Below are 26,633 nucleotides of genomic sequence, written 5' to 3'. Positions count from 1 at the left end.
ATGTGACAGTGCCATCACGTGAAATTAATGATTTTTAAATTTGAGGAACATGTATGAAGAGTCATATGTCACCATGAAGAGGTGAGAATAAATAAAAAATGCAAAGGAAGGGGTGTTTTGTGCACTATGTTTTACCTTAAACACCAGATCGTGATTTTGGAGCCTGGCTTGGAACTGGTTTCTGGACTACCTGACCAGCATAATCCTGTTAGTTTGAATTGGTCATAGCATTTACCCCACCTTGACCCTCAACACTGGTGCTCCTCATGGTTGTGTGCTCAGTCCCTTGCTCTATTCCTTGTAGTCATGACGATGTGACCAAGTACCAATTAACATTTGATGATACCACTGTTGCTGACTGGATCAATACAAGGAGATGGAGTGCAGGAAGCAGATCAGGAACCGCATATCATGGTGTCAGAACAACAACCTTGCCTATAATGTCAGTAAGACAGAAGAATTGGTTGTTGACCTTAGGAGGGTGGGGTTGGGAAAGGAGTGAACATAATCCTGTCCTCCTCAAAGATGAATAGCTTCAGGTTTCTAGGCATCCATGTCCCCAGCAGCCTAACCAAGTCCCTTCATATTGATCAAGAAAATACATTAGTGCGTTTACTTTTATATGCGTCCAAGAAGATTTGGCATGTTCTCTCGAACTACTACGTCTCAGAAGCATCTCAGCCTGTTTTAGCAACTGCTCTGCTGTTGACCACCTGAACCTACAAGAGTGGTTATACAGCCCAGTCTATCACAGGCTTACCACTTAATTCTTTCAAGACCATCTTGACAGTGCATTGCATCAGGAAAGCTGGAAACATTGCCAAGGATGCCTGCCACCATAGCCCCTCACTTTTCTCTCTTCACGTTCTAGGGAAAAGATACAGGAATTTTTCCCCCCACTGCTTTCAGACTCCTAAAGCAATCACAACCTCCAAACCCACTTCCTGGAGATGCAGTCATGTGCTCATACTCTTAACTTTACTTCCTTCAGTTATTCTTTTATGCACATTAGTACTTTTTCGGCACTACTTAAGATGCACTACAATCTTTGACCTCTTCTGATGCTTTTGTTATTGTATCTATCATCACCATTCTTACTCTATGAGCTTCATGTGAACAGGGGATTTCAGTGCACCCTGGTGTAAGTGACAATAAATCAATTTAATCTAATCAACATGCATTACAGGAACAGTAATTTCAACATAGATTATAACAAGCTTTCATAATTCAGGCTATTTTGTGGGCAGATCACCCACCTTTTTGAAGGTTGCTGGCTGTTATATCCGGTTTTCCGTTTCTTTGCCCTCTTGTAATGTGGGGCCCTTTTTCGCTTCCTCATGGGGCCACCTTTGCCTTTGTTGAAGTACGCTGAGGTTTCCTCCGACTCCTCTTCATCCTGGTTTCTCTGGCAGTCTATCCAGCCATTGGGAGCATCAGCTTCACCAACTTCCTCTTCTGTTGGGCCACAAATATGACATTGTAAAGTGTGAGTAGAGAAGAGTTTTACCGTAGAGTAACTTACACAATAAAGGTACCAAGGTCAGTCCACAATCTGCCTCCCATTCTTTTCAGATCAATCTGAATCCATTCAAAATTCTGCTGCCCGACTCCTAATTTGCTCCTGATTAATCTAATCACCTTGCACCTTTCTCCTTCTCACCTCTCACAAGAAAATAGTAGGCGATCACATCCTTCAAGCCTGCCTCACCATTTAAATAATCAATGGTTACAACTCTTCGCTTCCCTTCTATGTCATTTCTTAAAACTTCTCTCTCCTTTTTTATATGCCATTTATTTCTCGATTTATTAAATACTTATAATGATCCAGCTCTAACCACCCGCTGAGACAGAGAATTCTAGAAATTCATCCTCGTCTGCAAAAATTAATTTTGAGAAACCAGAGTTTTAAATGACTGGCCCTGCCTTGCATTATGTCTGCTTGTTTAAGACGGTTCCATTACAGGAAGCATCTCAACTTCTAGCCCGCATATATCTTACACCATAAATGACCAAATTGATTACAAAGAGCTTTGTAATATCCTGGGAGGAAAAACATAAAGCTGCTATAATAATGCAAGAAATTCCCTTCTTTCTGAACATTCCCAATAACACAGCATACTAAAGAGACTTCCCTTACCTGGTAGCTGCCATTCGGAATATTTTTGGAGAACTTCAACAAGTTCACCTCCGTATTTGTCCAGTTTGTCCTCAGTAACTCCATCGATCTGCAGTAGGGCCTCAGAGTCTGACGACAGTGTCTCTGCATAAAATATATTTTACTTATCAACATTTTTTCAGGTACAACTAAGGTACCAGTGCTGACTGTTTATCGGCAAGACTTTCCATAATCTCCATTCATTGATTATTATTTTGCACATTTTGATTTTGTTATTTTTTATTGTTTTCTCATTAATTCATTTTTATAAGGTAGATTCATAGGAAGATCAGATGTTGCTGAGTGAGGTATACAAGAATGGAGAAATCATTCAAGCTTATGATCCCCTTCTATATCCAGAACCCTAAAACTCTACACCCAAAATTTAAATTTAATTTGCCCAGTAGACTGAACATTTAACCACATATGAGGAGTAGACATGTCAAAAGGACAAAGGTTATTTTTTGTTAAAAAGATGGCAAGACACCCACTTTCAATGCACCACATGACTTCATACTCTGATGTGGTTGGGAAAGTACTTAAAATATTCAAGAAACCCAAGCACAAAAATCTAAGCTGATACTCCAGTGCAGTACTGAATTATTTGAATATAACACATACAATAGGAGTGTGGTGGAGGGGTAAAGAATTTGTCTCCTCATATCTGCTCCACCATTTAATAAGTTCACAGCTAACCTTTCACCTTGGGCTCACTTTCCTGCATTGAGCCTATACCCTTTGATTCCCAGATGAATCATTAAACACAGCCTGTGATTCAGCTAAATTTAAATAATCTCAGAACACCATTTGTATTTATCCCTCAACCAACATCGTAAATAAATCATCGTAAATAAATCAACTGCTCATCGTCACATTGCTGTTTGTGGGAGCATACTGTCTGTAAATTGTTGGCATGTTTAGTCTTATAGTAAAACAGCATGAAAACAGGTCCTTCAGCCCAACTCATCCATTTTGACCAAGATATCCATTTTAGTAACATTAGTCTCCAGTAGCTTCTACATCTCTCTAATTTTTTTCCTATCCTTGTTTCCTGTTTATACCATAATTAATACAATTCATTTACTGGTGTAAACAGTTTTGAAACATTGAGATTGCAAAACATAATAATAAACATAAACATTATTTTTCTTTCATTAGAACCATCATCAGGAATCTCACTGCTTAAAGAGTGCTGAATGTGGTCTGTAGATGGCAGCAATGCCATGCTTCTGCTCTAAGTTAACACTGAAATCACACAAGCCCAGTTTTAGTTCAAGTTGTCTAACTTACTTATCTATCTTATCCAATAGTACCTGCAATTCTTTTGATGGTGGCAGTGTTAAAAATGTTGAAGTAATGGACCCCATAGACTTTGCCCAGACGTTTGCAGAGTTCGGTCAACTCAGCGAGACACTTCTTCACCATCTCCTCCCGTTTGGAAATGTTCTTTGTCACTGAGTTCCTCTGCTTCCTGATGCTGCTGGCATTGTCCGTCTCCTGAAAGTCCACCTTGGATCACAAAAACACATCGTTATACTGTTGCTCAAAAGATCAAGCCATCCAAATACTTCAATGGAACCCACTGGAGAGGATAAGCATGAACAATACTATGAATGCAGGGCAGTTCTACAAGTTCAATATAAGAATTAACTTACTTGAAGGAAACCCATCAGAATCTGCTGTGCTTTTTCACCTACGTTTGCATAAGCAATCGCTTGGTCATTGGCTGTGATGTATAAATCCTCTCTCAGAATTTGGTCTAGAACCAATTTCCGAAACAGTCGCTCCACATTGTGACGGGAGTATGCAGCACCTGCTCCAAATATACCCGACTGGATCCTGGCATTTTTACACCCTGTGGGAGAAAGGCAAGTCAACTTTTAGGCTAGTTGACAATCAGATATGTTCCTCAAATCCTAGGGAACTGGGCTTACAGTCATTGGGCTGCACTAAAGAGTCAAGAAGGACGGGGCTTTGTGTGCTCATGAAACACAGAAATATAGACACTTCACAAATGGAGTCGGAGACTAATTTTCTGCTTTGTGATTTTTGTCCTGGTTCTACCTTAAGAAAAGAAGAGCCTGCATTTTTGCAACACCTTTCACAGAAAGACACTGATGAATCAGAATGCTCAGGCATAAATGAAGAATTAACACAGCAGAAGAGCCCCTTATAACAAAAACACACGGAACAACCGCTGCCTGTCATTTGCTACATTCAATAATCTGGAAACAAACTTCACTCACCGAGGTAGATGTCAATCAGCATGTTCAGGGTGAGCCTGCTAGAAGGCTGGCCCGCACTGTATTTTCTTCCACTGCCACCACTGCAATTCTCCTGTACAAAGCGTACAACTCTCTTCACTTCCTCTGTCACATTTTTTGTCCTATAATTCTACAATAAGGACAGTTAGCAGTGATGGAGTTCAAAACCATAAGGACAATTTAGAACATTGTGCAGAGAATCAATTTAAGAAACAATAGCTACTCAAAGAAAACTCTTAGTACAGTGGATGGGATTTGTATTGTGTTCCCTAATAAACAGATAAATGTCGATTTAAAAGTAGCAAAAGGAAGAGGGACTAAATGGATTGCTTTTTGAAAGTGTTACCATAGATTTAATGGTTTTAATGATTTCCTCCTGTGCTATGCTGTTCAGTGATAGTATGATATTCACCTGACCGATCATATTAAGGGTATGGGAGTATTGGAGTTATAGTGCTGACCACCAACACGGAGATTGTAAGTTCAAATCTCAAAATGGCAATTTGTGGCAAAGATATGCAAAAGACACATATGTACACACATCCATTCTTCCATGTATGGGTTGTGTCTCCATTCACGGGATATAGCAAGTCCAGCAACTATTGTCCATCCCTAATTTCCCATCAAGAGGTGATGAGAAATCATACCCATCAAGGAACATAATGATGCTCCCAGTATCTGTTGCCCGTATCCTTTGTGGTGGCAATAATTTAGTGGATGCTGTCAAGAGTAGCTGAGGAACGTTAGTGTAGTACCTTTTGCAGATGGTAGTGGCAGAGGGAGTGAATGTTTAGCATGACAGGTATAGAATCAATCATGAACGCTGCTTTATTCTGGATGGTGTTGAGTTTTCAGTGATGTTAGAGCTGCACTCATCCAGGCCAGTGGAAAGTGTTTCACCACAGTCAATAACATGATAATGGATGGATTTGAAGCTTCAGAAGATGATATTCATTATAGGAGACACAGCCTGACATGCTCTGTTGGCCGCAGTATGATTGCTGATTAAGCTACGTTTCTGGCTAATGGCGAGTCACTGTGATGTTGATGGCAGTTCTCATGATGGGAATGACAAAGTGATAGAGACTCTTCCTTGTTGGAGATGGTTATTGCCTGATCACAGAATTCCAACTCCTGATGCTGTGACGCAGCATGTTGAACCATTGACATGTGGTTGTCAATTAATAGTGACCGTCAATATGAATATAGGCGAGAACACAGTCTATACTGAATGGTGCATTGCTGCCTTTAATGAGTCAATAGGTAATACTCTGATTCTGCAGAGCAATCATTGACTAGATGAAATAAACATTTCCAGTGTATAGACTTTCTTAAAATGGTAGGTTTTACGTGCATATGATATGGTTTGATTGCAACAGATGCAGATCATGCTTGCTGTGCATAACACACACCAATTAAACACCCACCCTTCATCATAAAACTGACTTTAGGTTAGTTTTATGATGGAGGAATTAACACATTCAATCATATGTACAGAAGCAAGCCTTTTTCCTGCTGTGCCCTTCTTAAGTAGTCAACAATTACTCCACCATTCCTTTCCCATAGACCTGATCATTTGTGTTTTCTAACAATTCATTCAATTCCAATTTGAAGGTTCCTGAAAAATCTCTTCTCCGTTCTCTTTCAGGCAACACAATCCAGATAACAACAAGAAGCTCCATAAAACATTTTTTTCCATATCCCCTCAGGTTCCTTTGCTAGTGATCTTAAGTCTACGCTCGCTGGTTACTGACCCTCTTGCCATTGCAACAACAGTTTCTCCTTATCCATCATATCAAAACACTTTATTTGTATTTCAACACCAATTATCATTAAATAATAGTATTTCAGGCCTAGTAACAGTAATTATTATTTCAGTATTAGTACAAGAGGTTAGTATTGCAGTATTATCATTTTAGTACCAGTAAAAATAGCCAATAATTTAGTGTAACATACTTTCTTCCGGACACAGTTGTCACAAGTTACTTCTGGGTGTTCTTTGCAGTACTGGGTGTTGAAGCCCTTTTCCCCAAAGTAGGCAAGCAGCTGTATCCTGCGGCACTCCACCACATTCTCACAGTAATGGACCATATTGTACAAGTTGTTAAAGTGAGTCTGCTTGGTGAACTGGTTCCCCTCCTTATTCACTGCAGAGAACACATCATTATTAGTTCAGGTGACACATGGTCCAGAATGCATTTTCTTGAGGGATGTTCTGTTTATAATTCCCCCCATACAATTCAAGTTTGCACAACTTTATACCCAAGATTTCTGCAAGGATTCGCTGATAAAATGAGCAGATGGCAGAGATCATGAGGTTTCCTATGATAACAGAGTAACAAGGCTTCCCTTTAATCAAGGAGGTGAGGAAATAAACTAAGAAATGATATAATTTGATTTTAAAAGTCACAACCAACCAGGGACCTACAGGAATGAAAGTTAACAGTTTCAATTACTCCTTTTCTGGGTGACCATCATGGGATGACATTGGAAATCATAAATCTTAAGCACCAATCCTAACTTCCTGTAGTGTTCAATCTATTTTCACAATGAAAACAACTAGTTTTATTGAAACTGAAGCTAGTTAAGACCGATCTTCCATTTTGGTAGGCCACAACTCATTCTGTAACAATTCTCCGTTGCCACAAGTTACTGTGCTCATCAAGAGCCAAGTATAAATGTTGCTGTTATTTCCTCAGAATATCCTGGGCTGTTCTTTTCATGCTCGTGTTTCAAAGTACAATGATCATACTAGGGCTACAATGGACACTGGATTATTCTGCCCAGGAAGCTGCCACAACCAATCCATGCTTGTATGTATGCATGCATTGTATAATGAAGACAAATAACTCACATTTATATCATGCCTTCCCTGATCTTATGAAATTCCAAAAGCCTTAAACCAAGATCCTCAGATGACACTCTCCTCACAAATGCGCATCTGGAACATTCCGACTCATGACCGAGGTAATAACAAATTCTATTCTGTTGTCTTAGATGGGAACATCAAGAACTGCAGATGCTGGTTTACAATAAAAGACACAAAGTGCTGAAGAAACTCAGCAGGTCAGGCAGCATCTCTGGAGAACATGAATCGGTGACATTTCGGGTCAGGATCCTTCTTCAGTCTGACGGGTCCCAATCAGAAACGTCACCTATTCATGTTCACCAGAGATGTTGCCTGGTCGGCTGTGTCTCTTTCTGTGTCTTGGATGGGGTTTAGTCACAAGAGCATCAAGACATCAAGAATGGTTAATGGGAATTCTGAAAAAAACCCATCTTCCCACCACAGCATCTCCCTACTCCCATGAGAAAACCACAGACCAAAGATGTTGACTGAGTGTTTAAGAAGGAACTGCAGATGCTGGAAAATCGAAGGTACAAAAAAATGCTGGAGAAACTCAGTGGGTGCAGTAGCATCTAGGAGCGAAGGAAATAGGCAACGTTTCGGGCCGAAAGCCTTCTTCCAACGAAGGGTTTCGGCCCGAAAACATTGCCTATTTCCTTCGCTCCTAGATGCTGCTGCACCCGCTGAGTTTCTCCAACATTTTTGTGTACCTAAAGATGTTGGCCAGATGCCTCAACTGAGTTTAGTGCCTTGCTCTGATAAGCTTTCGATGGAAGTTCCTTACTCACTCTGGATAATGCGCCGGATCCTGGTGACGTCACTGTAGCTGTAGAAAAGAATGCAATGCGAAGTTTCCCCATCTCTTCCTGCACGACCCGACTCTTGGTAAAACCCTTCCATGGACTTGGGTAGTGTGGCATGGATCACATAGCGAACATCTGGCTTATCAATCCCCATACCAAATGCAATTGTGGCACAAATCACCTAATGGAACACACGATTCACAGATGAGACAGCTAATCATCTTGACAGACCTTAATCCTAGCAACACCCCCTGTGAACCATACAGTCACTCCCTATTTACGATTAGGATTTTCATGGCATTTTACTTCCAGAGAATATATCGAACAACTTCACCTAATGTCACAGCGCACTTATATGCCCTTTTCAAAATTTCTGCTGCACAGTATTGATTGCTTTTTAAAAAGAATCACTTTAATATAGAATTTCCTAGAATCACAGGCTTATAGGATTTTAATTATATAGGCAGTTAAGTTGTCTGAGTGAAGAAGCCAAGGTTTATTCTCATTTTTTTTCAGTATCTGGTCTTACCGTCAAGGATAGCATTTAATGCTCAATCCTAATTGACTTTGAGGTAATAGAGGTGGTGAGCTCTCTCACTGAACCACTACAATCCATTGAACGATTGTGTGCCTTTTTGGGGAGGGAATTTCATGTTTGGATCCAGTGATAATTAATATGCGGTCTTTGGCGTTTCTAATATATTTTTAAGTCAGGATGTGTGCATGTGGATGGAGCCAGTTTACATGTACTTGCTACCCTTTCCCTTCTTGGTGGTAGGGGATGCAAGTTTGGGAGGTGCTTCAAGAGTAAAATGAGTGTGCATTTTGTAGATGGCACATCCTACGTACCAGTGGAGGAGCAAGTATGAATGGGATGCCAATCAATTGAATTGTTTTAATCTAAATGATGATGAGCCTCTTGAAAGTGCACTCATATTGCCAGGGAGAGAGTACTCCATCACACTGTTGACTTTTGCCTTGTAGATGGTGAAAAGGCTTTGGCTATCAGGAGACATTACTCTTACTACAGGATACCCAGCCTCTGACCAACTTTTGTGGTCACAGTATGTATCTGTGACCCAGGGATATTAATGGTGGGAAACTCAGCAATGATAATGCCATTGAGTTTGATGGACACTCTCTTGTTTGAGACAGGCAACTGTCTGGCACTGTTATTTTTAGGGAAGAAATATAAATCTCCTCAAAATTAGGAGTTGGTTTGGTAGGGTAGACAGGGAGGCCTTGTTGAAGGTAAGGGTTAATGAGTTGAAACAGTTTCCAAGTGACAGAAGGGTCAGGAACCGAAGGATAGGAATTAAAAGTGACTGGTCAAAGAATCAAAGAGACAAGGAGAATCAAATTTAAAAGAATTAACCATTATAATTTGGAATATGTTGCATTTAGAGGCAACGGAAGAAGATTCAACCAGAACTTTCAAATATTGGTGAAGAATGAACATTAAAGAACTAAGGGAAAACAAGAGCTAAATAAGTACTTCTGATCTTTCAAAAGCACTGGGACCGATGGACTAGGTGGTTCCATCTGCCACGGATCATTACACCTATAAGATGCACCACTAAAAATTAAAAATAATTTCCTTCACGTGTTACCTTTTTCCTGGTTGAAAAACATCACCGCAGATCATTTTTATAAGCCACTGAAACATAATAAAACTATACATCACAGGCTGGTTCTAGGGCCCCTTTACCTGACAGCCATCTTGGTTAATCCACTTGTTTTGAACCATTTCCCTGATGGAGTCCTCCAGGCCAGCATGATATGCTAGACCAGCTATCCCGTTCCTCTTTAACTTTTCCGCTACAGTGTCGCATTCACGCCGAGACAGACAGTAAATAATTCCAGACTCACCTGTTAATGATGGAAACAGGGAAGTTAGTGCAGCACCAAAATGTGCCAAGTACAAGTGTGGTTGAGGGCAGTAAGAATCACCCAAGTTCAAACAGGAACTGCCCATTAGATGTCAACAGGGTTTGACAGTCATTTGGGATTTGATTAGATGTCTCTCATAGGTGTGAGCAATTCAGAGAAACCACCAGATGAAAGATAAAATGTCCGTCCATTTTCTCTTTGTATAATAGCTTGAAGATGAGAAGATGCTACAAGACTGAAATTCAAGAATCAGTCTTTCACGCACTTTCTAGGATGTATGTAAACCAATGGTTAAAACATGGAAGGATGAGACACAAGGATGGGCGTGACAGTGCACCATTGATGATCATCAGCATTCTCCAGCAAGGTGAGCTGAATGGCTGGTGGTGCCATCTTGCTGGTTGGACAGTAAACCAAGCAACATCTGCTCCCCAAACGAGCAAGTGGTGGAGTTCTCCCACCAAGACCGTTCAATCAATATCACCAAAACATACAATATGATCATTTTTATGGAACCGATTGTGGGAGCTTGATGGGAACATTGGCTATGTGTTTCCTCTTTATGTAAGTTACTAATTTTTTTAAATTAGTTATAAAGAGCTCCAAGACATTGAGGTTGTGAAATTAAATTTCTTTCTCTTTGACCGTAAGCATCAATCTCAAACATGTGGGGTGGGGAAGAACAGAATGGGTATGAAATTTTGCTTCCATCACAACAGAGATTGGGCATTCAAGTCCTATTGTGTTCCGAGATATTGTGCATTGTTTATGTGCCCATACATAAGCAACAACTTTAACGGGTGTTCCTTACAGGCAATCAGGATGCAGTCTAAGACTAATTTCATTTCACAGCATTGGCACAGTGGATTACAAAGTTACGTCATAATGAATTGATTATGCTGGAGAGTATGGCTGTGAATATCTCCTTCAGGTTTTTACTGTCCAAATGCACATCCCTCTGTGCAATTTAATAAAATCTACTTTTTTCTAAATATCAATTAGAAGGATGTTTGATGGGTTGTTTAAGAAAGAACTGCAGATGCTGTAAAAATCAAAGGTAGACAAAAATGTTGGAGAAACTCAGCGGGTGAGGCAGCATCTATAGGGAGAAGGAATAGGCGACGTTTCAGGTCGAGACCCTTTTTCAATTTGATGGGAGTATCTCTAAAAGGAGGTAGTATGTGATTCTTACTTCACTGCCAGTGATTTCCATTTCAGTGATAAAACAGAATATAAAAGAAAAACAGGGAACTACCGATATGTTAGCCTGACATCAGTAATTGGAAATTGCCAAAATCTGTAACCAAGGATGAGATAACAAGACATTTAGAAAATTAATTACTTTCAGCAGAGTCAATGTGAATTTTATAAAAGGGAAATCATATTTGACTAAGTCCATTGAAGTCAAACCTGTGGAAATGAGGTATTTAAATTTTCAGACTTCCTCCGTTAACTTTCTACATAGGTTGGTGAACAAGAAACCTCAATGGAATTTAGTAAATGATTAGGTTGAAGAACAAGCACATAAATTAGGGATGATACACAAACAAGATTGAGAGATAGTTAACACAAAGTAAACTATTAAAATGTGTAGGAAGGAACAGCAGATGCTGGTTTAAATCGAAGATAGATATAAAATGCTGGAGTAACTCAGCGGGACAGGCATCATCTCTGGAGAGAAGGAATGGATGACGTTTCGAGTCGAGATCCTTCAGACTATTAGACTATCAGACCAATAAACTATTAAAAAGGATCTTCTTAGGTTGGCAGACTATGATTAGTCAGGTATATTGGGATTGGTGCATGGGCCTTAACTATTCACAAACCTAATAAATATTTTCTCCTCAGCCAAACTGCAGGATTTCCGAGTTTGCTGTTGACACAAGACAAAGTGAAAATGCAAGTTGTTATGAGGATGCAATGAAGCTTCAAGGGAAAATAAACAAGCTGAGTGAGTGGGCAACAACATGGCAGATGGAGTACAAAGTGAAAAATGTAAAGTTACCCTCTTGAGTAAAATGTTGATGCTTCAATGCACCTTGATATCATGGTTTCTAAATCACTGAAAGCTAATGTGGCGCAGCACGCAATGAGGCAGGGAAATGGCATGCTAGTCTTTATTGAATGAAGATATAGTTTAGTTTGGTGATACAGAATAGAAACAGCCCCTTTGGCCCGTTGAGTCCATGCAGACCAGCAATCACCCGTTTACATTAGCTCTATGTTATGCCACTTTCTAATCCCACTCCCTACACACTGCAAATTTACAGAGGCCAATTAACCTACAGACTTGCAAGTCTTTGTGATGTAGGAGGATAGCAAAGCACCTGGAAGAAACCCACACGGTCACAGGGTATAGGGTAGATGTAAGGAGAATGTTTCCTTTATCCGAGGAGCCTGAAACTAGAGGGTCACAGTCGCAGTATAAGGGTCAGGCCATTGAGGATGGAAATGAGGGGAAATTTATCACAGGAAAATGATAGGAAGGTAGAAGATCTTGTGGAGCACTCCCAAGGAGCATCCTTATCAATTTTATGCGTGCATGTCATTTTCAAGATGTAATATTGACAGTCATCCAAGCACACAAAATGCAAGTCACTGTGCATGAACACAGATTAAATTGATTTGAAGTGTAATCACAATATAAAGTAGCTATTTTACATTAACAAGATCCCCATAAGCAGAACTGACCAGTTATGTAATTGTTCACTGATTGGTGCTAAATTTGAAGATATTTTTTAATAAAATAAATTCTGGAGATAATTGCTTGAATAAAAGCTGGCATAATCAGAGTTACTTTATGTGTGCTATCACTTTTTTGTCTCTCCTTCTCTCAAGATGTGACTAGTCATAAACTTCAGTGATGATCTATTACATTTATGGGGCATCACAGCCCGAAATACATCAGTGAGTCATGGGGCCCATATAAATACATAGCTCTAAATATACAAAAGAAGATTAAACTGTCAAAAGTCATTGGGCTGTGTACAGAAATGATCAGAACTGCATGCAGACAGCCGCGGGCACAGCAGCATACAAGCCGAACGATACTCACGTGGGTAGTTCTTTTTGATCCATTCTATGCAATCTTCAGCAACCTTCTTGGGCTTTTTCGGCAGGACCTCGTATTTCAGGTTGTGCCGATTGAAGCTCATAGTGAACCTGCAGAGATTCAATATAAAGCCTCTGTCTTTGGTCATAAAAAAGAAGTGGTGGCTGGGTCAGACTCTAGGCTCAATGCATATTGCAAATCGAGCAAACGTGATTTTCTAACTTTAAATGCCTCATTGTGAGAACTGCAGAATGCATAACCATGGAAACGAGAGGTTTAAATCATCTTGTCAGTAGTGCCCAAGGGTGTAAATGGGTAACTTTAAAATTTGATTTATTTCATGGTTTTCACATTCCTTCCAGGCATGGCACAGACATGATGGAGTCCTCCTTTTACAGACAATATCTTTAACTGTAATTGGTTGTGATGTAAATGCTAATATGCACACAGCAAACTCTCACAAACAGACGGATGCCCAAGTATTGTGTTAGAGATGTTAATTGAGGGATTACTATTGGCCAGGACACTGAAAGAACTATCTTGCCCTCTTCAAAATAGAGCAACAGGCTTTTTTAAGTCTACCTTAGGGAGAAAGAAGGATTATTATTGTAACATCTTAAGGTGGCATCACCAGCATGCAGCACTTGCTCAGTGTTGCCCTGGAATATTAGCAGGAATCGTGTATTGAAGGCTGGCATAGCACCCGACCCCACAGATTTCTACTTTGAATGCCTGAAAGATGACACTCGAGGCAAAAGGGAAGAATTAAAATAAACCTGTCAAAACTCCAATCCCTATTGAAAGGAAAATGATCTTCAATACAGTGAATATGCTGCTATTGAACAATGCAACATATCCAAATGACTGCTCAATGCATAGAATTACACAATGAGTGGTGAACACTACATGTAATGTGTAGCAGGATCTGGGGATCATCTACAATACTGAAAGTGTTACGTTAGCATCACTTTTAAGGTGATACACTAAACAGATACGTTACCTTCTTTCTTACATGAACTGATCACGGGATTTTGCTGCAAGCAGACTGGGTTAACAATTTTATTACCTCACAACAGTCAGGCTAAATTGGAGGAACAGCATCTCATATTTCGCTTGGGCAGTTTGATTTCTCTAACTTCAGATAGCCCTGGCATTCCCTCTCTCTCTCTTTCTCTCTCTCTCTATCCTTCTCCCGCCCAAGTCGGACTAGCTTCTCGTTGTCACCTAACAAACAACTAACAATGGCCCGTTTCCTTTATCATCGTTACTTTTTGCACATCTTTCACTTTGTTCTTTATCTCTCCACATCATCGCCTATATCTCTCATTTCCCTTTTCCCAAACCATTCTGAAGAAGGGTCCCGACCCAAAACGTCACCCATTCCTCTCTCCAGAGATGTTGCCTGTCCCACTGAGTTACTCCAGCTTCTTGTGTCTATTTTCTTTTTAAATCAACATCTGTTGTTCCTTCCTACACATTACATGCACAATATTGGTTGCAAGGTGTTTTGAGATGACGAGAAATAGAAATACAAATTTTTCTTACTTTCTGAACAAAGGCATACAGTCAACTCGTACACACAGAAACAGCTCAATTTCTCCCCATGTCCATGCTGTCCACTGTACTCATCTACACTGAACCTATTTACAAATAGATCCGTGGCACTACACAAACTGACAATTTAAGTACTTGACTAGACGCTTCTTAAATGTCATTAGATTATCTGTCTCCAAAACCTCGTCAGGTCTAGATTCCGATTTGTTATTGTCATGTGTACCGATGTACAGCTTTGTTTTGCATGCTATCCAAACAAATATACCATAAATAAATACAATCACGTCAAACACATGTACATTAGAGCAAAGGGGAAGATACATTGTGCAGAATATAGTTTACAGCATTGTAGCACTTCACTTCCATAGACAAAGTTTAATGTCCACAAAGGGGAGAGATAAATTAGACAGTACCCTAGCAAACGGAAGGACTGTTCAGAAGCATAACACAAGGGAAGACGCTGTTCCCGAGCCTGTGGAGCGCTCTTTCAAGCTTCTGTATTTTCTGCCGGACTGGAGTAGGGGGAAGGAGGAATGACTGGGGTGGAACAAGTCTTTGATTATGTTGGCTGCTTTTCCAGGGCAGTGGAAAGTGTGCATGAAGTCAAAGGTGGGAAGTCTGGTCTGTGTGAAGGACTAGGCTACGTCTACAACTCTACAATTTATTGTGGTCTTAGACAGAGCTGTTCCCAAACCAAGCTGTGATGCAATCCAACAGTATGCCTTCTATGGTGCATTTGTTGAAAGTTGTGAGAATCAATGAAGACACATCCAAATTTCCTCAATCTCCTCAGGAAATAGAGGTGTTGGTTTTCCTTCTAGGCTGCCATATCAATAAGGTTGATCCATGACAGATCGTTGAAAATATTATTGCCAAGGAACGTGAAGATCTCAACCATTTCCAGTTCATTCCAGAATCTAACCACTCTTCACAAAGAGAATTTGGCCCCAAAACTACAAGAAACATTCTATCTCTCAATTTAAACCTGTGCCCTTTTATTTTAATACCCCCCTATCTGTCTTATCCAAACCCCTCGATTTTAACTATTACATCCATCTCACACGTTCACTTTACATTTTTCTTTTTTAAAAAAGAACAATTTGAATGTATTTAAAGGAAAGAATGGTCCTTCGCACAGAAAAAGCTAAATTAGGAGGAAAATATTTTAAATTCCAGACTCCAAACCCCAGGCAGTGGAGTCAAAGTCTGGTGCTTTTGAAGAGCGCTTTCTATTGTGTCCAACTGAAAGACTATAAACCATCTGTAATTTTTGGAATGTATACAGGTTATAGTAGTTCTGTGGCAATTCTGATGGGGAGTTGGAGGACAGGGGATTATGAAGGATTGGAGCATTATTCTGCAATCAGGTGAAACTTGTGCATCTCGAGTCACAGATCTAATGGGCATGGGGTTTGCCACTGGATTGACACTCGCTTTTAGATAAAGAAACCCTTACTCAATTCTGAAGAAATGCAAGGAAATAATTTGACACCAAAAAAAAGCAGAAGATATGTTTTCAATTGAATAGGTAATAGTGTGTAATAAATATTATGAATCTATACATAAATGCTCATTAACCTCATACCACTTTAAAAAAAGGAGGCTACATACACTTGAGGCCTCAGCATCTTGAGCTGGTTGAGGATGTCCTTCTGTACACGTGGGGTAGCTGTAGCTGTCAAGGCCATCATTGGGGTGGAAGGAAACTTCTGCCGGAGTTCATTCAACCTTTTGTAATCTGGACGGAAATCGTGGCCCCACTGAAAGCAGAAACAGAAAGGGTTAACGTGTGATCAAAAAATTGGGGGATAGATACAAGAAGCTGGGAGAAAAACAATTTGCCCATTGAACAATTATTGTCCCCGAGCCATGAGAAATAAGGGCACTATTGGCAAACAGCAGTGGTATTTCAGCCATAATAAACCCGCTCCCCGAATAAAACCTTTCATGAGCAACAGGCAAAGAGAGAAAATTGACAAAATAAGATTCTACTACAATAAGATTAATAAAAAATATTGAAAACAGGATCTTGAGAAATGCAAAAGAAGGGGGTGTGCATGGGCGGGGAAGGTCCTGTTGTTAACTTGCAGGAAATGCCACAATTCTGTGCATTCAACTGATGTGATGCCGAACTGATCTTTCCAGGAAGACAATCACTCATCTTCTCTAGAAGATAGACACAAAATGCTGGAGTAACACAACAGGACAGGCAGCATCTCTAGAAAGATGGGTGACATTTCGTGTCGAGACTGTCTTCAGACTGAAGAAAGGTCACGATCTTAAAAGTCACCCATTCCTTCTCTCCAGAGATGCTGCCTGTCCCACTGTGACTCCAACATTTTGACTATCTTCGATTTAAACCAACATCTGCAGTTCTTTCCTACAACGCTCATCTTTTCTTCAGGCATCAGGGCATCTACAACAAATTTCATATTTCTGCTCACTCTCCATCAAATTTTACCATATGAACAGTCAGCTGAGACTGACATCTTGCAAGACAGGATCCTCTTCAAACTGCTGCCACTACTGAGATCTCAATAAAAACATCACAGAGGAGAGGATCTTTTGTTTGTACAAGCCACTGGGAGCTGTGATTTGCATCGTAAACTGCAGCCTACACTCATTTGGTGCTAATTTACAAGATGAATCATGGCTTTGAGCAGCAGGTATAATATTGAAAAATATATTGCTCTCTGCTATTCCCTAAGGTGTTTGTCAGCTGAGTGCATCCTCCCACTCAAAATAAATTCATCTGCTAACTGCAGAATTGGAGCGGGTTTTTCAGAAACAACAAGCAGCTTTCCACTAGGGGTGAGGCAGCACACTGCATGCTTCATCCCCTGCTAGCAGCTCACAGCTGGGGTATAACAATCACTTCCATCACCCCTTGAATGGGGAGCTTGGAAAACAGCAAAATGCTTGAGTGCCCGCTCCTCTTCGCTTAGTGACAGCCGCCCTTACACCAGCTGGAAAAGAGCAATCATCTCCTTGCTCTGAGTAAGGCAGCACACCACCACCACTGCCCCTCTCACCACTGTACCAGTCAGCTCCCTGAAACCAAGAGAGTGCTATTAGCTGAGGACTGTCACACATCAGATCAATGAGCATTTTCCGTACGAAGGGCAAAGCACTTGCTTCAGGCTAAGTCGGACAGAATCCTCCACTCCTCATCCCACCCTCCAGGTCAAGTCCATGTCCAATCCTCACATGCAGTTCCTTTTAAGGCCTTGTGTCGTTCCAAAGCGCTTCACAGCCAACGAAGTGTGAACAAATAAGATCCAACAAATTATACGAATGATGATAAAGTAACCACAATGCTCAGAAAACCAATCTGGATTTCCCCAGTTATCTTTGGGTGTCTCCCAGTACTCTTTCTCCAAGAGATTCTATCCATCTACACGATGAGGAAGGCTACACAATCTTGGTTTGGTACCTGCTAGTTGCATCTGACATTAGGATACTTAATAAAAAATTATATCCAGGAGTATTCGTCTCTGTACACAAGTATCGTGGATAGTCTGTAGTCTGATCTACTGAGCCAAATCTAGAAAGAGAAACACATAAATAGTGCAGATACCTGGCTGACGCAGTGAGCCTCATCGATAACAAAACGAGCCAAAAGCTTCCTCTCATACAAATTTACCAGCGCTGAGACTAATCGGTTGCTAGCACTAACCTGCATGAAAGACAAAAATAAAGGTTAATAGAAAAATAGGTGCAGAAGTAACCCTTCGAGCCAACACCTCCATTCAATATGTTCATGGCTAATCATCTAAAATCAGCCTCCCACTGCCTTCTGTGGCAGAGAATTCCACAGATTCACAACTTTCTGGGTGAAAACGTTTTTTTTTTTCCCATCTCAGTCCTAAATGGCCTACCCCTTATTCTTAAACTGTGACCCCTGGTTCTGGACTCCCCGAACATTGGGAACATATTCCAACATCTAGCCTGTCCAATCCTTTAAGAATTTTATATGTTTCTATGAGATCTGCTCTCATCCTTCCAAATTCCAGTGAATACAAGCCAAAAGTGTTGCAGGCTCCGGAAGCTTTTATAAAAAATTTTTTTGGGACATAGTAGCTGCATGATGGAGGTCATGTGATGCCTTCTACAACCATTGCTGTGGCACTTTGATATTACCAAGCAGCGATCCAGTCAAATGACTGCTAACTACTCTCCTCTACTCCACACCCCCCACGCAATTAGGTCACCCAAAGACCCCTCACATCTTTATTCCTTGTGGATGAGACCACAGAAAAAGCATGTGCAAAAGTACAAGGGCATTGTACTCAGACTCTGCAAACTCTTTGGGAATATTGTGTAAATGAATACTCAGATTTTTAAGTATCTACAGTTCAAACACAGCAAGGTAGAGGGTTGACTCGTGGAACACCAGTACAAGAATAAATTAAAATAAATAGCTTAGGAAAATCAGTGACGAGTTTTTGTGTCTCAAGGGGATATACATTTGTTGTAAACTATGTATAAATTCTTAAAATGTCGGCCATTGCTCGATCGTTCATCTTTTAAATGCAGTTTCTCAACATAGCACAGCTAACAAACACTTTGTAGTTTCCTTGATTTAAATTCTGGTGTCAGAACCAATTCTCTTTCACTCTTTATACAAGTTACATTATATCATATTCATTCTGCCCCCGAAAAACCCTCAGCTACCAGATCATCAATGACTCCTTTTGCACAATAAGAAGCTTAACACAATCAGTTAGTTCTCTCTCTAGGTCCGCAAAATACGGATCTAGAAAAGCATATACTCAATGACTTAATCCACTACACTGTTACTGCTAACTTGGTAAGCTACCCCAAGAATACTGTATTATCCTTGTTACATACAGATTTAATTTTCCGACTTTTGCCCTAAACTACCACCTTCTCAGGAGTGCAGTAGAGCAGCTTCACTGTGGGATCCTTTTTGGACAGTTGCATGTAAGTAGCAGCAGCTTCTGAATCAGTCTTATTCCCAGTCAGTTGTGTTGCTGGGATCTGCAAAAGAAAAATTAAGAGCACAATTAAGGTCAGCTTCCCTCTCCTCACTCAACATGTTTCACAATAGCATGCCCTTATCTCACTTCATCTATTCCTGCCCTTAAGAGTTCCAGCTGGTAAGTTCATTTCAAGAATGGTTAGTGACATATATCTGCCCCTCTGAATTGGTTCAACATGTTTTGACCAGGAATCTGGGGAGCACAGGATTCAAACCAGTGCCTGACAACCCATTGTCAACTGTGCCCACATGTTAAAGGCAAGGGGCCCTTTCTCGTTCATCCATGCAAAACACTTTGAATATTGTAATCCCTGGTCTCTCTACATCGGCTGATGTCACTGAATTCTTGCAACATGCCTCAAAAGTGCCTTAATCTAACTAAGTCACTACCTGCTCCCTGCATTATAAATAATCGACTCTTATGACACTGTCAATTGGCCTGTCGAGCAAATAATGACCTTTAAAAACCCTCCATTAACTCCTAATCTCCTTCCCTTTTCCCAATTCACCTGCAATATTTTTTTCCTGCAGGTATTTATACAATTCCCATTTGAAAATTCCTGGTGAATCTGCTTCCACTGCCACCAGGCAATGACGTGAAAAATCCTCTCATTATTTTATCACTCACCATTCAGTGATCCATCTGCCAATGAAAATGGTTACTCTTTATCAAAACATGCCATAATTTATCTATCATATGCTCTGCTCTATCCAAGAACCACCCCAATAAAAGATTAGCTTTGAAAAATTCTCAGTCATTCTGTCATCACTGCATTATCTAAAAAATGGAAAGTCATTTAATAAACTCACATCAAACAGGGTCAGTTTCTGCACCTGGTCCATGATCAGTGACTTGAGTGGGGAAATCACTACAGTGACTCCTGGTGTGAGACAGGATGGCAGCTGGTAACACAAACTCTTTCCTCCACCTGAAATATAAATACAGCATACATTTCTATCAAGGTGGAAAAGAAAATGGAGAACCGACAACTGGGTATCATTAGAATTTCTTCTGCAGAAAAGCTTCTGTCCACCATTTCCATCATGAAACCAATTAAAGTTTAGGAACTGCTCTCAGGGACATTGGTAGTTTTTATTCCTCAGCAGTTACCACTAAGAATAGACCTTACTTGTCTAATGTCTTCATTTGTTGGTCATGGGTTGTTGCAGAGTACAATTGGACTACATAAAACTTGGCTACATAAAAGCAACTGAACTTCAAGAGAGCAGGTGAGAGTTCATACCCAAAGCAGTGTTTATTTATTGCTTCACCATGACACAAACCTCCTCTCCACACACCATTTGCTGCAAGGGTTCAAGAAAGTAGCTCATCATTACCTTCTCAAGGGCAATTGGGATGGGTAATTAAATGCTGGCTCAGCTTGTGAAGCCCAAGTGCTTTGAAGAAGAGAGGCTCAAAAGTAAAAATAGCTAGCATTTAGAAATAATGAACAGCAGATACTGATTTACAAAAAGACTAAATGCTGGAGTAACTCAAGAGGGTCAGGCAGCATCCCTGGAGAACATGGATAGGTAACATTTTGGGTTGGGACCCTTCTTCATCTGAAGGTCCCAACCCAAAACCTTACCCATCCATATTCTCCAAGGAACCTGCTTGAGACCCACTGAATTGCTCCAGCATTTTGTGTCTTTTCACAGCTAACGTGACTTTTGAAATCTGTAATTATGAACAAAATGGAATAATCATATATTTATATAGGTTACAAAGATAAGGTACTCAAACTTCCATGAAGTGAGTGACTGGAGGCACTTGCTCGAGCTACCTCAGCGACATACCAGTGGGCATCAGAACAAAGCAGTCTTCGTTCAACAGCGCTGCATTAATTGCTTCCAGCTGGTTGGTTCGGAACTGATGCAACCCAAATTTCTTGTGAAAAATTCGCATCATCTCTTTGGAGTGTGGAAATTGATAGCCTCGGAAACGTTCAAGAGCTGGGTCTTTAGAGAGACCTTGCTCACTTGAAGACCCTAATGGAAGAAAGTAAATGCACTGTCATGCTATTCATTGCAAAAAAGAAACGTTATAATCATGCCGCCAGTGTTCCTGAACTTGAATCTGTGGAGCAACCAACATAGTAATAATGAGCAGGGTAGTAACAGACTGCAGGAGGCCAACATTGCCAAAATCAGCAGATACATCAGCAAATGCAATTTAACAAAGGTGAATGTAAAACTGCATATTAGGACATGGAATCTAGAGATAAATTAATCTAATTTGGACCATTTTAAATGGAATGAATGAATAAAGAGACATTGAGTGAATATAAATCATTAAAGGTTGGAGAACAACGGGTTGAAACAATTAAGGTACCATGTCGTCACATTTTAAAACACAAAGAGGTACACCATTTGGTGCACCTTGCTTTGGAAAGGATGTCAAAGCCCTGGGACATATGCAGTGGTTACTTACTACGGACATATTTGAAGAAAGCAGCAAAGAAAATCAAGTTGGGCCGAAGGGCCTGTTTCCATGCTGTGTGGATCACTCTAAGATGGAGACACAACAGCAATGCTCAAAATTCTAAAGAAACAAATAAGAAATTGTTCATAAAGGTCCAATAAACAAATAAATGAATAAAAATGTCTTCAACAAGCTGCTGCAAAGATCGAGAACTCACTATCTGCAAAGATGGAAAAATCTGATTCCGAGAAACATTCAAACGGTAATTTGAAACATATTTGAAATTGATTCATAGGCAGGGCTATAGAGATAAAAAGCTGGAGTTTGACATGAAATTAGAGAGCTCTTTGAAAGAGGCCAGGCACAACCGGCTAAATGGTCTCTTCCTGTGTAGAGGTACAATGATTTGACAGGATGGGCACAGAGATCTAGTTGAACTGTACTGCACGAATGTCAGATACTGAACGAGCGGTTTCATACATGAGGTATATGGCATTAGGTAAACACGGCAAAATCTTTGGAACCTTCTCTCACAATACCACACTCTGCATGGAGAAAATACATTTTTTTAATTATGAATTATTAGAAGCTTATACAATACCGGACAAAGTAACATTAAGCTTACAAGCCCTGTCCCACTGTACGAGTTCATTCAGAGTTCTCCCGAGTTTGCCCTGATTCGAACTCGGAGAATTACGGTAATGGCTGCTCATCGGTACTCGGGGCTCTCATGGACATTTTTCAACATGTTGAAAAATCTTCACGAGTCTTCCCGAGCTTACCGCGTTTCCCGAGTACCTGCCGTTAGCGTAACGAGCGGCTAAGAGATGTCCCCGAGCTCCAACGTACCCGCTACGTTTATTCTACGTGCTTACCACGAGTTTGAATTTTTTTTAAACTATTGAGAGCTCTTGAATGAACTCGTACAGTGGGACAGGGTCATAAGTCTGCAAACTTCAGTTGAAAATTGAACCTACGTTACTGCACATTCATGCCCCAGTCCTGCCTACAGGACGAACATGAGTCACTGGACATCACTGTAACTGCCAGCACTTTCTTCTTGCCTCTCGTTCACAGCTCCGAGGCAAACTTCAGCAGCCACAGTTGAGCAAATAAGTTCTGCAAACACCAAAACACGAAACACGAGAACTCAGGAAGTATCCCAGTTATAAATCATACTGGCATCTGGTTGGCTTAATGGTGCACTACAGTGTGAATGAAAGCCCCAATCAAACACTGTTACACATTGTTGATGTAATTTTTATGCAGGCTGACCAATGACAGGAAACAGACTGCCACCAACACCATCACTCTAAAGGAGAGTTAAAACATGGGCATGTCGCAAACCTCTGGATCTGGACAAGATAATAGACATCTGCTGGCACCAACAGGTCTCAGCTCAGCATGAATAAACCCAGACAGAAGAAAATATAAGACCATTGGGAATATACAGGCCCCACACTTATCTACAAAACATTTAGCTGGCTATGGTACGGATTATTTTATCCACATTATTGTAAAGCTCACTGATTACCTGTGGAACTGAGCTTGGTTTGAGGTTTCACACTGGTAGTTGTAGAGGGATTAGCCAAGTATGTGCTGCCATCTTGTACTAAAGTTCTTGTCTCCCAGGACTTCTTGGACCCTCCCTCCCTGATGGGGAGAGTACTTGCACACAATGAATCATTGGACGCAGGAACACTTGTCGAATTTGAAAAACACTCCATCTCTTCATCTAAATCGTATAATTCAAAGTTATCAATATCAAAATCATCCTCCATTGCCGACGCGTCCTTGCCCTGTAGCCTCTGATTACGAGTAGAACACGTTCTTTCAGCAGACACTGCTGGCTGTCTGTCTGCCTTGCTTGCCCCACCTTCATTTTGTGATCCGTTTGCGATTTGACCACATGGAGAATAAGCGTCCTGATTGGAACTCGATACTGAAGGAACAAGCTTGCTTCTTTGTAGATAGGGCTTGTTCTGCATGCAGCTAGTGGCAGGTGCAGAAAGGACACCTGTCCTGCCAGTGGGTGTAGAAGTTTCATCAATTGCATTGAAATCTGCCTCATAAAGAAAATTATCATCAGGCAAAGTTGGTGTATTCTGGCAAGATTTCCTAAACATAAAGGTTTTAGATGTTCTTTGCCACCGGTCAGGATTTACACTAACAGGGGAACCAACAGTATTGGTAGAATAATTATTCGTTAAAGTCTGCCCTGGTCTGAAGGCAGCTTTTGCCGTATCTTCATTTAGTATTTTCTGCGTTTCATTCTTATCAGCCAAAAGCTTCTTTCTAGAAGGAAAAGAACAATTCCTTGTTAGCACTAATAGAAAATAGAAATTTCCTACAAACGATACAGAAATTATGCCCTCAGTTGGGTGGGTGGGGGGGGGGAATAAAGTAGACAGGGGGTTGAAGGGTGTGAAAATCAGTTAGTCAGACAAACTCCGTACAGACAGAATCCAGAGTCAGAATCAAACCCGGGTCTCCAGTGCTGTAAGGCAGTGACTCTACCGTTTGGCTACTGTACCCACTAAAGAGCTACGTTTCTGCAGAAGTTGCTTAATTCTCAGCGATTTAATGCTTCTATTTCCCAAGCCCAGGATCCTATGCTTTTGTTCGTTCCCAAAATTATTCTGTCTTCTACCCATTTAGCCCTCAGGTTTATGTTACCTCTTCTCATTCTTTCTACCAAAATGTAATCGTTTACATTTCTCCTTATTATATTTCATCTGACACCTACTCACTCATTCTGCCAGCCAATTTACATATTCTTGAAGTCTATTATTGTCCTCCGAGTTTTGTATATTCTGAAATTTAGAAATAAGTTCCCTGAACACCCAGTGGATATTAAGAAAACCAGCGATCCATAATGATCGCCCGGAACTTCACCGAACACTTCCCTCCAGCCCATTACGAAAATCCCTTTCCTATTATCATAATCATACTTTATTAGCCAAGTATGTTTTGCAACATACGAGGAATTTGATTTGCCATACAGTCACACCAATAAAAAGCAACAAGACACACAAAACACATTTTAACATAAGCATCCACCACAGTGACTCCTCCACATTCCTCACTGTGATGGAAGGCAAAAAAAAGTTCAGGCTCTTTCCTCCTTTGTCCTCCCGCTGAGGGGGGCCTGGAGCCTTCTGTTGACGGGCCGATCTTGGCTACTGTAGCTGGCGGTCGGGCCCTCCGCATCGGGGGGGATCTCAGCTCCCCGAGCGGGGCGATCGGACCCTGGGTCGGGGCTAGTCGAACCTTCTGCGACTTGGAGCCTCCTGCCGAGACTGCGAGCTCCTCGATGTTGAAATCCGCAGGCCGCAGTTGGAGCGTTGATCCCAGGCAAGGAATCGCAGGCTCTGATGGCAAGTCCACACCCCTGCGGTGGGGTTCAAAGTCAGTCTCGAGCAAGGCCGCCAGCTCCATGATGTTAGGCCGCAGAGCGGCCGGAGATACGATCCGGAAAACAAGCTCATCTCCGGCAAGGTAGGAGATTGAAAATAAGTTTCCCCCGACGACCACCACCCACATAAAACAAATGTATATATATATATATGTGATATGTAAAATTTAATAGTGTATATGTACACATATATATGTATATATACACACACATGCATATAAGAATTTATGGGGAAAGGGTGGTAACAATGCCAGGGAGAGATCAGAACTCGGGGATGATAATCTGAAGAACAGCACTGGTGAGTGAATAGGAAGCAGATGCGAATTGGAAGCAGACAAGCAAAGGTTGTGATGGCCTTAATTGTGAAAGAAGATGGAAGGAGGGCTGGCAGGGCTTTGGATGTTTGATAGTGAAAATCACAGTGAAATAACCTCAAACTATACACCTCACTGTGGTGGTCTAATACCTCAAGTCTTTGAAGCCAGTACTTACCGAAGCTCTCTCTGCCGAAGCAATTGGCTTGCACAAGATAAAGCCTGCAGCTCACTCACAGGAATCTGGTCGACTAAGATACAGATATCTTCCATCACTTGGATCAGTTGCTTGCTAAACCCCATTGAATTATCTGTTTAAAGGACAAAACCAGCATCTTAATATTCACAACTTTACAGTTTGCATGTTTAGATTGCACCTAATGCACACAAAGTAGACCCTCTAACATTGTAAGCAAAGTTTATCAACACCGGCAGCATTGTAATGATGCCAGGATCCCACAAGAGGTCACCTTGCACCGTTGCTGCATTCTTTAGTTGTTAACTCTGTTCCCAGTGCAGTTTTATTCCTCTTGCTGCTCTACATTGAATAAAAACTGAAACATCTATTCACGCAAAAATATTTACTTCAGTGTTAATACTCCTCATAAATATTCTCCAACCCTCATTCACTAAATCTCATTCAAACCTTTTTCTATGCCACTCTACCACAAAAATTATGATAAAAGCATAGGTGTTCAGAAAAAACTCTATGGAGAAATGTGAAGAATAATATGATGAAGTTAAGCGAGGTAAAATGAAAGGAAATGCATATGGAGCATTGCATTCAGACAGAGTGGTTCTGATGAATATCCTATTTTCTCAGTTTCATATTTTATGTATTCTCATGACGTTCCTGAAATAGAAGAATGTGTGCAGTCTCACACTACAACAAAGAAAGCAGAGTGAGCAAATTG

The 26,633-nt window shown here is 40.8% G+C and overlaps 1 protein-coding gene across 1 annotated transcript in view; it reads right to left on the bottom strand.

Moving 5' to 3' along the window:
• Positions 1-26,633, bottom strand: part of blm (BLM RecQ like helicase) — a 38,028-nt gene that overhangs the window by 2,597 nt on the left and 8,798 nt on the right. The window contains 16 exon segments of the mRNA XM_055661365.1: positions 1,257-1,455; positions 2,138-2,260; positions 3,469-3,664; positions 3,811-4,010; positions 4,402-4,549; positions 6,376-6,566; positions 8,056-8,251; positions 9,779-9,939; positions 13,016-13,122; positions 16,178-16,326; positions 18,144-18,242; positions 19,454-19,567; positions 20,379-20,497; positions 21,366-21,557; positions 23,525-24,285; positions 25,898-26,030. Of these exon segments, the coding sequence (XP_055517340.1) occupies positions 1,257-1,455; positions 2,138-2,260; positions 3,469-3,664; positions 3,811-4,010; positions 4,402-4,549; positions 6,376-6,566; positions 8,056-8,251; positions 9,779-9,939; positions 13,016-13,122; positions 16,178-16,326; positions 18,144-18,242; positions 19,454-19,567; positions 20,379-20,497; positions 21,366-21,557; positions 23,525-24,285; positions 25,898-26,030 (3,088 nt within the window).

The sequence above is a fragment of the Leucoraja erinacea genome, chromosome 33, assembly GCF_028641065.1.
Source record: "Leucoraja erinacea ecotype New England chromosome 33, Leri_hhj_1, whole genome shotgun sequence".
Taxonomy (NCBI): Eukaryota; Metazoa; Chordata; class Chondrichthyes; order Rajiformes; family Rajidae; genus Leucoraja; species Leucoraja erinaceus.
This window is presented reverse-complemented; position numbering and strand designations above follow the sequence as displayed.